This window comes from Callionymus lyra, chromosome 6 (assembly GCF_982586985.1).
Source record: "Callionymus lyra chromosome 6, fCalLyr1.hap1.1, whole genome shotgun sequence".
Taxonomy (NCBI): domain Eukaryota; kingdom Metazoa; phylum Chordata; class Actinopteri; order Syngnathiformes; family Callionymidae; genus Callionymus; species Callionymus lyra.
Window position 1 is genome coordinate 27,134,470 of NC_141823.1, and position 12,607 is coordinate 27,147,076.

At 36.8% G+C, this 12,607-nt stretch overlaps 1 protein-coding gene across 1 annotated transcript in view; it reads right to left on the reverse strand.

Annotated features, from left to right (window-relative positions):
• Nucleotides 1-11,695, reverse strand: part of mettl15 (methyltransferase 15, mitochondrial 12S rRNA N4-cytidine) — a 32,048-nt gene extending 20,353 nt beyond the window's left edge. Inside the window, exons 1-2 of the mRNA XM_087794537.1 lie at nucleotides 11,638-11,695; nucleotides 10,167-10,418 (exon numbers count right to left, since the gene is read on the reverse strand). Of these exons, the coding sequence (XP_087650663.1) occupies nucleotides 10,167-10,400 (234 nt within the window). The 5' untranslated portion in view covers nucleotides 10,401-10,418; nucleotides 11,638-11,695. The remainder of the gene's footprint in view (nucleotides 1-10,166; nucleotides 10,419-11,637) is intronic.
• Between the last annotated feature and the right edge of the window lie 912 nt (nucleotides 11,696-12,607).

Below are 12,607 nucleotides of genomic sequence, written 5' to 3' on the forward strand. Positions count from 1 at the left end.
CTGGAGTACATTTTGGTTGCCATAAAAATTCCCTTAATAGTTAATTTGCACTTTAATAAGGTGCAAAACTGTGACAGACCTGAGAGCATGCCAAAAGGCAGATTTTGTTTCAGGGAAGAAGAAACAAGGTCAAATATGATGCAGTGGATCTATTCAATACGATTACATGCTTCATTGGAGCTTGCTCTGAAAGATTCCTGCTAAGTGTGACACCATAGTCAATACATTGCTGTGAGGAAACAATAGAAACGACATAAAGGCCAAGAGGAAACACAAGTGAAAAGATGGGGAAGGATCCTCTAACTATATTCACAAAATGTAAAGAGGCATCGGGACGGATAGCGCTCTCTCTCCTGAAGGTGAATTTCATGGCACTAAAGGAAGACAAAGGAAGAACAAGGCCAAGTCCATTAGGGAGTGCAAACAGGATTGAAGCTAAATGAAGGGTTCATGGCGTAAGGCATAGTAATAGAAATAAAGACATCTAGAGGCATTTAAGGGGATGCTCGGAGAGGTTTGACGGCTGGGTTAAGAATATTGTACGCCATGAAAGACACAAGGGAAGGGTTAGGGGCGGTGGAAGTGACTTGAGAGGGGAGGGTCCTTGGACAGACGCTTCATAGTGTACCAAGTAGCCCTGGGCCCTTCTAAGACTGGCACATCATTAAACTATAGCCAACTTACACGCTTGCTGCTTTAATATGATATGGGATTTATGCAGGTATATGTGCTATAACTGTAATAAGATTAGGTAGAGTTTTTTCAGTGTATCTTGATTATCTTTTTGTAAAAAAAGATACAATAATCTACATTTTTCCCAATATATCCTACAACTTGTTTGACAATTGTTTATTAGCTCAATTATAAATGTTATATAAATATATTATTGTTAGTGGAACTAGTATACTCAAAATTAATAGGAACCTTCTCTTCCTTTTATAAAGCAAATAAATGTATTATGGCCCTGAGCATCAATGGGGGTAAGGAACATTATACTCACAAGACGGAGATTAAAATAAGATAGACGTCAGTTTGGTGGTTTGTTGACATTAATGTTTTTTCACAACAGGCACCACAGATGGGACAAAGCCAGTGTGAAAGGACATTCAAGGAAGTGTGCCAAGTTGTATTGATAGGTAACTACCTTCTACAAATGTATTCTCTCCTCACATACTGTTCTGAGTTAAGCAGGACTCTTTGTTCCAAATCCACTCTATTCCATGTGTCAAAGTTCTGCTATCCAGCTCTCAGAAACATTCCATTGCTCCTGCCTCTGCCCCAATCCACCTGCCAGCCAAGGCAACCTCGTCACTCTACTGTATCCACCTTGGCTCTTGGGCCTCTCATCACATTCAATCATCCCAGCATATATTCACCACCTCCAGACTCACTCCTTTGCTAGACTGAAATTTGCCATTAAAAACTTTCCAGCACTGTCCTGTTACCGACCTTACCAATTTACAATTCCTCTCCTATGTCTCCATCTTGGTAGTAGTCTCAGCTTTTTGTCCCCAAAGAAGATTTCTATCCCTGCTCTCCTGATTTCCCTCGCTCCGTTTAAGACTTGTAGTTTGGTTGTATCACCAATGGTCTTTCACCATGAGCAAAGTATGGCTCCTGCACATGCCAGGGAGCTGGAGAAGCTATTGCCAACCAGTTCCAAAAACTCATGACCACTTAACCCCCCTCAGAGCTAGTTTCCCCACCAGATCCTCCAGCTCCAGCTCTGTCACCGAAGAGGATGATCTCTGAGCCACAGATGGGAACATAAGCAATCTGACCAGCACAGCTCTTTGACTATAAAAATGGGATAAGACAAGCTTCACACCACTGTACCTGTAAACGCCCTTGATGGCTATCTTTTATAGACCGTCACTTACCAGACTTCTCGAGTCATAATGCTGCTCTCTGGTTACCAATGTAAGACCGTGCAGTTTCAACTTCTATTGTTTTCCAATATCAATCTGATCCTGGGCTTCCCTAGGCTTCGATGACATAGCCCCAACATTGACTGGGGTTCAGGTACTACTTCTGTCTAAAAGAAATGTTTGCATACCCCAGCAGACGACAAACCCCTCCTTCTCCTGACTTGTCCAGTGTTTCTGCTGAATATCATGACTTCCAGGAGATGTTCAGTAAGGCTAAAGCAACTTCATTAGCCTCTCTTTTTCCACTCCATTTGTCCGCCTTCAAGCTAATAGAAGGGGCAATTATCTGTCCTTCAACATCTCTTTCGTCAAGGCTGAAAATAATGAATTCCAATGGGTTACAAAGTTATCAGCCATGTGGCAGTCCACCTCAAGGTCTTTCAGTCTATGCAGGTGCATCCAACGTTCAATTTTTCCAAGGTCAAACAGCGAGAGCTACAACACACCTACATACCCATTGTTTCATTAATGATGGACGGACCTATGTGGTGCGCTGAATCAATCACTCTTGAAGACATGGAAGAGGCTGCCAGAACCTTGTCAACGTTCCAGAGGAGATATCCTGGGTTCCTGCTCGACACATTTTGTTATAATCCATGACATTCACCAGCAACATCCTGACCAGAACACCCCTAGCAAAATCAACAGAGTTACCCCTATCAGACACCACTACTGGACCTTATTTTTCTCCAGGCCTGTGGGTTGACACACTGAATAAGGATGCCTTCTCTTCAAAAGAAGAGTCATTACCAACTAACCTATGCACTTCACAACCCATTGATAGGTAGTTTTCAGAGTTCTCAAAAGGTTTAGTTGGCCTTCCTATTACCCCTTTCAGACTTGTTTTGGGTATGTCCGATGGTCAGCCAAGGGGTTCATCAAAACATTTATATTGTAAACATATACTTTATATAAAAAAAGAGCAAGTAGAATAAATAAAAATAATAACATAAAGGTTAAAAAGAGAGCAGCATCAGTGCTTAATTTCAACATTTTCAATTTAGTGCCAGGAAGGCATCTTCTTTGCCAAAACCATTCAGGTCAAAGAGAAGTGGGTCTCCTGCTTAACATCTGTAAATCAGGATTATACTTGGAATTACATTGGCAGCAGAGAAGATTGCACTCCTGAGTCAAAGGAAGGACAACTATGCTATGATAATCCTTCAATTTAAATGCACAAAGACAAGAAAAGCTGAAAATGCCTCACATTCTTGGATTAAAAGCACATTTGGATCAATACACAACTTAATACACAGTATCAAGTCTCAGACTGCCACATCTGATTTGTGATTGTGAAAATCCCAACCAAGAGACAGTAAAGCACAGTTGTTGCCGAAATTAAGATGAGGTCGTATAAGAGAGGCTAAGGTCACACTTCCGGCACCATCTTTGGACTCTTAAAAGCAAGCAACAGGTCACAGCTATTGTTTAAAATGTTTTACTCTAAGTTTCAAATCTGCTGTTCAGTATCTTAAAAAAAAAAGCAAACTTTTGTAGAGAATACTATGGTCTTTCATCGTCAAACATTATTTATTTAGTTTTTTAGGCACAAAAAGAGAACACAACGAGTCCCACGAAAATGTAACTGGTCATATTTTCTGATGGTGAATGCACAACAAGTAATAGGATATTTCCAAAATGCTGAGGAAGAGATGTATTTGAGAGTGCAGTAAGATGATGACATAGGAAGAATTGGTGCATTGTATCCATAAAATATTCATCGACAAGTACATACCATCAAATTCTGGCTCAAGGATTTTGATGGACCCATGTACAAATGCATTTCCAAGCCATGTGACACATTGATCATGCCTACTGTCTTTGTCTTGTCTAGCAGCCATTAAAACAGGCTCATTGGCTCAACTTGGCACAAAAGAGATGAAACTCGATGTTACTCGAGGTTAAGTCGTGGCAGAATTGAGTCAAACAAATGGTTTAAAACTTTTGGCTCGTGAAGTATATATTATATAGAGAGATGTATATATTTACAACTTATAACCAAAGTTATATGAGAGAAAATCGACAACTTACGACAGACTTTTACCTCTAGAGACCAATTTCCTCACTCAAGGACATAAAATGTTTTTCTTGAATAACTTTAAAAACCTATTTGCCACAATCAGGGACACTGCCTGCACCACCTCAACACTGTAATTCCCATTATGTTTAACAGAATGGGAGGAATGCATACAATTCTACTGCAGATACGAAAGGAAAAGTAAATACATTCCTTATAAAATGAATGTAGGGAAATAATATTGCGTAAAAAGTGCTATATTGGGTTAAATAAGCTTTATTCATCAGGACTGTTATAAAAAAAAACATTTGAAATGTAAGGGAACAGCTTTGAGTCAGTGTTCGAAACAGAATTAGGTCATTGCTAGGGTGCTAGCTATTTGTCTTTGTGTGGACATACATGTTTATCATCGGCAAAATAGAAGCTTCCCTCAGTGTACCCTTACTCCCTTGGTAAAATTGCAGAGCTGTAGAGAGAATACTCTTCTTCTGAATAATTAATATCAGGTGATCTTAACTTGGGTTGGCTCACAGTCAAATGACCCTTTAAATGTAAATAAAATCTAATTAAATAACCTTTTTGTTTATATGCACTTAATATAATATACAAACCTGTGTTTATTTACAAAACTCATTTCTAAACCAACTTTTTTTTTGCTGCACTGTGGTTTATAAAAAATAATGATCAGTTAAAAATGCATTTTTCTTCCATTGAAGATGGACATCAAATCAGGATCTGCAAATCTGACATGACACCAAAAGAATAACAGTGGAGTGTGATAGAGGTTTGGTTGTTAATTAATCTTGAGTATAGGTACAAGGAAGATCATTGAGATAATGCAGTTGGACTTTGCATAAACACCAATTGAAGATGTGTTGCAGGAATGAGTCATCTGAATCCAGCTATCCACAGGGCATCTATCTGATTAGCATACCCACACGTACACATCAGGAAACAGTGCAAGTATTGCTATAATATCTGCTGTAATAACATCAATGCACGAGTGGGGATATGTGCCAGTTATTTATGTAAAGCCTAGCAATATTGAATGTGTTTGCATATAGAATCATGAAAGTTAAATGATTGTTATTAAAACTGTATGCAGATATGACTCATAGTAATTGGTGTTGCAGTGGCGGTGCCCCCGAGTAGAGAGACTCTTGTCTGTTGTGTGGATAACTGGGAGAAGTTTGTCTGATTCCTCTCGAACTTGACGACCATGTTTACATTTATTTTAATATTTTAAATGAGGTGAATTATGAGAGTACATTACTTCACTTAGAGAATAATAGTTTTAGATGGTCGATAGATTGAGATGACATTACTAGCGAAAGGGATTATAGAAAATGATGATTTGTTGGTGAACAAAGTGTAGGCCTAAGTGTATATTTTTCCCAATATTTAACTCTAAAATTCTGAATAATCTGTAGTTCCTATCATCCTAAAAAATCCCAACCGAAAGGAATTTACATTTTATAATTACAACAAGAATACCCATGAAACTATATGTTTGCTAAGGTGTTTATTTGTTTCCCTTAGTGACTTAAACCAATCAAAGTAATTATTATACATTATTTAGAATAATTAATTTCTTAGCCAGGCTTCTAACGCATTTGTGCCATTTTTGTTATTATTCCTCTTGCAATTTTTTCCTCATCATAAATGATGGTGATTTAGGACGATGTTACAGATAAACCTGTATCTCTTTGAATAGGTTTCCTCCCAGAGTCAACAAAGAGATTAATTAAAGACTCTAAATGTTCCCAAAGGTGTGAGTGGTTGTCTGAGCGCGCCCTGTATTGGACTGTGGCGGGCATCACCCCCTTCTCACCTCCTTTTGCTGCAGCTCTGGGGTGACCCCATTAAGGTTTTAAGTAGAGTCACCGAACAACATCAGTGTAAAGACTTTGTGTTATGAAGCACTTATCATGTGCAGTGACCTTCTTATAAACTTATGAAAGCCTTGTTTAAGGTCAAATTTAAGGAAGAACCCACAGGTTGGATTTGCTCAAAATTCAGAGGGACTGTCTGTTCAGTCGAGGCTGGACAGTTTAAAGCACTGTAGACTGAAGTGACCCATTTGTCTAATGAAGTCCCGGGCTGTCTTCACAGCACACCACCTCCAACCGCTCCACTATGAAATGTTCTACTCATGAAAGTAATGAGACGGAGGTAGAAGGACTCTTCTGACCAATGATAACCTTCGACTAAACTTGCAACCTTACGAGACAAGGGCCTAATATCTGGCCGTCCATCAGCCCTAGCATCCCTGGCTGGAGTGTTTAATTACAAGGATCAATTATTTACCAGCGTCCTCTTTCACTACTCAGTGTGACTAAAAAAAGAGAGTAATGAGAAAAAGGCTTCAGAAGCGGAAAATTGTTACTGACAATGATACTAAAAGGAAGAGACAAACTTTACTTTTCACCAGATATACATTTACAGAAGCAAAAAAAAAGAATTTTCAGCAGAATAAAAGTAATTCAGATTAATGTTTTTCTACAATCATGAGTGTGCGTGAATGACAATCAATATTGAAGACATATATATCAGTACTGGAATTTGCAAATAAGTAAATTGAAACTTAAGGTTTTTATCCACAAAAAGTCATACTTTTAAGAACTGTGGCCTACAAAACTTAACTTAAATTAAAACATCTTGTTTAGCATGTACATTCATTTGCTTGTATTTCTCTTAAATAACTTTAGCCTAATAATCAGAAATCACAGAAAATAAAAGCTGTTGTTTTTTTGTTGCCGTTTTCTTTATTTATTATTCAATATAAAATCTCTTCAATGAATATACAGTATACTGAAAAACTGATATCACAGGAAATTTAAGGATGGCAAATCAAACAGAAAATATTATTACAAAACAAGGAGCTTGTATTGGTTTATCCCAGAAACTTTAATGGGAGAAATCCACTCTCCACACTTGACGGCCCAAAAAATTCAGCTGTAGTAAGCAATACTGATTTAAAAAGACTTGAGTATATAAACCCTGTGGCCCTGTACATACAAGTCTGGTACATTTAGTCCATAGAGTTGCTGGCTGCATCCCGGCTTAAAAGGATTACTCGATTCTCATTTCAATACTGGATTCATTTCCTGGTTGTCTATCTTTAGAACATTGTGTCTCTTCTTGTGTCCTACCATCAACTGAATTAAGCAGGAGACTAAATCATTTAAAAAATGAAAAGATAAAAAAAAAGGCCAAAAGATTGGTGATTCCATGATTTTGACAACACATCTTATATTATTTCTTAGAATCTTTCTATGAATGGATCAGTACCAAGAAGACGCCTGCTCTCTACTGGTAAAAGGATTTGTGGGTAACTCCCTCTTGCAACCCGTTTGTCCTCCCTGGGTTTTCAAAACATTCCTAGATTCAGGTCTTGTGTCCAGTCATATGAATATGAGAAGTTTTTTATTTATAAAATTAGTGGTGTACCTGGTTCCTATCTCCAAAAACAACGAGGCATTTGAAGAGTAAGTTAAACACCACTGCAATTATGAGATTTTCCCCGTCAATGTTTGTACATCAGTGTCCACAGAATGTTTATTCGAGCTCAGGTGAAAATTGGGGTCTTTATTCATATACACTTCATGAAAATAGAATGTGTCTGACCTCCTTTTAGTTACCCTTTAATCTAATGACAAATAATGGACAGGCATCAAATTGCAGTTAAAGCATTCCTACTGAGCGATTCTATATTATCTTATATATAATTGTGAAGTTTAATATGCAGTTTTTATTTTAAAATTTTAGTATAATGTTTTTAGACAATTATAATTATTGTACATACACATAATATTTAATATAATATTTAATAATATTGAAAATAAAAACAATTACATTTTAGAAAATTATGGAAAACATCAAACCCTCATTTTTTACTTCACCATTCAATGTTATCATTCTTCAAATCTGTAATGAGGGGAATGTGTTACATGCAAGCTACAATATAATGATTCTGAACTGTTTATGCCTGCATGACTTCTTTTTCATCAATGTACACATTCTCGAATCAGATTCAAAGCGATCAATATTGGTACGCTGTTTGTGCCACCCAGAACAACATCTTGCAATATAGATTTCATTTGCCATTAATCGACAAAAAACGGTCATACTCCAATCGTTCATTCTTTTTACCCCAGCTGCTTGGGGTGAGAGGTGGGGGACACCCTGAATAGGTCGCCGGCCTGTCGCAGGGATCGTTCTCCAATCAAAACAATGAAAACAAGCGAGATGACAAAGTGCAGCTGTTTCTAAGGAAATTGACCTTTAACAACAAGGTTGCTGACACATCTATTAATAAAGCAACTCCTACTCATGGCTTACACTACAATAGTTGAGGTTTCACAACATTGCTAAAAAAAATGATATGTATTCATATATTTATGTCACATAGATAACATTAATTAGATAAAATCATTAAATTCAATTTTCCACTCTTACACCATCTGAAAGGGTTCCTCCCCAATTATGGACAATTTCAATTATTGAACACTAATCTACATCAAGAACCAATTTTTTTTTTTTTTTTAGAATCCCTTATTAGTCCCGCGAGGGGAAATTCGGTAGTGCTTTTGACAGCCATTCACACATACTGATGGGAGTAGGCTGCACACCTACGCCAAGTCTACCATCAGGAGCAATCAGGGTAAAGTGTCTTGCTCAGGGACATCTTCTTGAATGTGAAAACAAATGAGCTGCTCCTGAATACAGGACTTGTCTGTAGTACAATGTAAGTTGTACTACAGACAAGACTAAATATGATTTCATCACGATTGATATCTATTCTATCAAGACTAGACAGACGATTATCTTCGAAAGGCAAATAAGTGAGGTCCACAGCATGCATTGTTTGAATACAAAATGTTTCAAGCGGTCCTAATAGCATCTGATAGGCAAGCTGTCTGGGGACAGTTGGTAAATGGGCGGACAGCGGAGGAGTTTAGAGGTGCTAAAGTTCAGGCAGGAGCGACGCAGCACTCAGAGTCCTGCCAAAAACATTACAGTGGCACAACTCCTGACTAAGTTATTGAACTGTGGCCCTCTACTGCCTTGACCATGTATTATATCTAGTACAGTCACGTTCAGGGGGGGGTTGCTTTCCTTGCTTCAGCTGCCTTCGACACCAGAAGGCATTTGACTCATAGCCATCTGTCCTGGATGAATATACATTAACTTAAAGATATTCTCCTGTGATTTATACAGTATATTTAAAAAAAGAAGGGTAAAAATGTTTTTAAATAAAAGTATGTATCATAATAGACAGTTATGTTCATAATAATATCAGTGTGTTTAAAAGGGTGAGTAAACCTCAAAATAACTCAAATAAATTGTATGTAATGAATAGAAATGTATTGGGGACACTGCAAACTTATTTTCAAAGCAATACAATTGGAAAAAGTAGTTGAATTTGATCATATTATACAAAGGGTCAAGAAATAGCAATGTTAAAAAATAGCACTGTTGACATCTTTCTTTACACACTCCAAAATTTACTCTATGAACTAAGAAATGTTTCTGATAACTGCTTCACATCTGTGTTACATGTAGTCGACCAAATTCTGACACTGGTCAACAGGTATTAATGTCTAGGACAATTTTTCTACGTTCCACAATTCTTCTGAATTTCTTGTTTTTCTGACTGTGGCTCTTGGAACCCAAAAAAACAATCTTTCTCTCACCAGTCCACAAAATATTACACCATTCCTTTAAGGCCAGTCAACGTGTTTTTTGGCAAATTAAAATTACAGTTCTCACAGTCCATCTTAGATCTTCTAGATCTTTCTGGAGCTGATCATTGGCCGAGCCTTTGCCATTTTGGTTATTCTGCGACCCATTCAAATAGTCAGTTTTCTTTTTCTTCCTCAACTTTCTGGTTTTGTCTGCCATTTTAAAGCCTTTGACATCATTTTTAGCTGAACAGCCTTTCATTTTCTCCACTTCTGTATGGGTTTTCCCGTCTTTTATTAACTTCTTAATCAAAGAATCCTCTTCTTCTGTACAGTTTCTTGAACTACCCATACCACTCTGTTTTCCAAGGACGAGTACACAGTCAGCTTACGCAGCGTCAGTTGCCTTGATCTTTAAATAAGGGCCACCTTATTATTATTTAACACCATTATGTTTTCACATAAAAAACAATTGAACTCAGCACTGCTATTTTTTTTAACACAAGTGTATATATTAAAACAATTAATTGTACTTACTTGACCTGGCTTGATGTCCAAGTGATGTAGAACTTCGTCAAGCATCACTGGTGTATGTGGAGGATTTTCAGTTGAAAGCGAAGGAAGATCTGGTGTTTCCTTTCGGGGACTCGCATCAGAAGATGCACAAATTACAGATGAGTGCAGACTCGACTTCCATGAGGACCAAAAGCTTTGAATAGCTGGACTTGTTTTTCGTAACATCCAGTTTGAGCAAAAGGAAACCTTGGACATCGTGGCTTTTTAATTGATCTGTGAGAGAAAAATGAAGTGATTAGTTATTATATGTTTACGTAATATCTATTATTGTAACGGTAAATGTGTTAACAAACTTGATTTTTTTTTTTTCTGACCACATTCATCTTCATTTTTTTTTTAAAACCAAAAAAAATATTGTGGCTAAATAGTACCCACTAAGTAATTAATAGCAAAACTGTGGAGAGTGGTTTATACATTATTTAATTATGTGTGAAAAATGACTTCATCTCAGTGTTTGTAACCTCACTTGCCGCTTGATGATTTATTATGAGCTTTCAGTTGTTGAACGCAGACCTGAGTAATTTAAGCACCTCCCAACAGCTCAATTGAATTGAGCACTGCTAACTGCTAACAGTAAGAAGTAGTGAGGGAAGAAACATTTACCTAGTTTTTGTAAGGAGGTTGAAATTGCAGCAGGAAAGGTATGCAAAATATATCAAAGGTATAACTATACATTTAGTATATGTCTTATAGATAGATAAGATAGATAAGATAAGATAAGATAAATAGAGATAAATAGAGATAGATAGATAGATAGATAGATAGATAGATAGATAGATAGATAGATAGATAGATAGATAGATAGATAGATAGATAGATAGATAGATAGATAGATAGATAGATCTTTACTAAAAAACATTTTTATATTTACAATCTCCTAAATCTTTTCTGGTAACTAAAGAACACATGTTAACCACAATATTCAGTGAAACAGTACATTGGGACTTAATTTATGATAAAAAACATTCTTTAGATTTTGTCAAACAACACAATGATGCAATTCTATATTTTTGTGAAGTTAATCAATGTATAATTCGTACACTGTGAAGGGTTTTTTGGACCTTGTGTTTAAGTTTGTTATACATTCAGTGTGGAGCATTCAGGAATAGTTCCTAGCTAGCAAGGGCAATGTCATACACAGCAAGCCCAGTCGTCTACACTTCCCTTGCATGTCACTACTGTGCAAAACACGTACTTTACTGTGAATTATATCGTTTACCCGTCATTTTGAAGTGACACCACAACAAAGCTGGTACTAGCATGTTGACTTAGCTAGCTAGGTTGCAGAGCCCAGCATAACTCTAAACAACTGCTGAACAGTATGATAACCTGTCAATGCTGGCGCAGCCCGTGTACCAACATGCACGGTTGTCAGACGCGCACCAAAATAACACTTGACACTGAACCGACACAGAAAGACGAACATTTGTACCGTATGGACGTGTTTACATCTCACTGGCGGACCGCGCAGTCGCAGTCGCTCTCCGTCCTGCTCGAATGAGTCCCCGCCCACCCACGTCATTTCCGCCAACGACCAATCAGCATGGTGACTTTAATAACGTTACTGACACACTTAAAAATGTTAAAAGACGAGTTGTTAACCCTACATTGAGCTCTTAGATCACAACTGAACTATACTTGTAGTTGGAAAATATTAAACATATCCTGACATAAACATAAGTATTTTTGTTCCAAGTGTGTTTATTATTTTCCATTTTAATAAAAAATGTCCATCACTGAATCTGTTGCATTTTAAATGTGTGTGAATTGCAATTCTAGATCTATATCTAGATATCATGTAAATTACGAGAGGCCTTTGATTTCATTAGGCACAGCGACTGTTTAATAGTTAATATATATCCTGCTGTCTCACGCACTTTAAGTTTGATTTCATATTCAATTATAGACATTTTGAATTATCTATATATTTAAGTGGTAACACTGTTTTGTTATTTTTACACGCTAAGAAAAAAATGTTGAAGATTCATTGGTGGATTTCCATGCAATGCAGGACTATTTCTACATGTTGAACACTGTACCTTTGATTTTTAATGACACTTTTTATTTATTTATGTTAAATCCAATAAGATTTTTTTTTTTTTAAGTTATATCCGTTTTAATACTGAAATTCAGGAACAAAGAGCCAAAACAATGAGAGCAAATGTTTACAAGACCAAGACAGACGTCACACTATTGTTGCCCTTGAAATGAAAATAACTTGATAGTGACACTGTATTTCAAACTGTACAAACTTAATAGGGATGACGCCGAAAAGTTTTTCTTATTAACATTTAATCATTAAACTGATGTGCAGATGGAAGAAAAACATGCATCCATCCATCCATACAGTTAAAGTACTGGGCTATCATTTTCTATATACTTTTTCATATGTATCTTTTTAA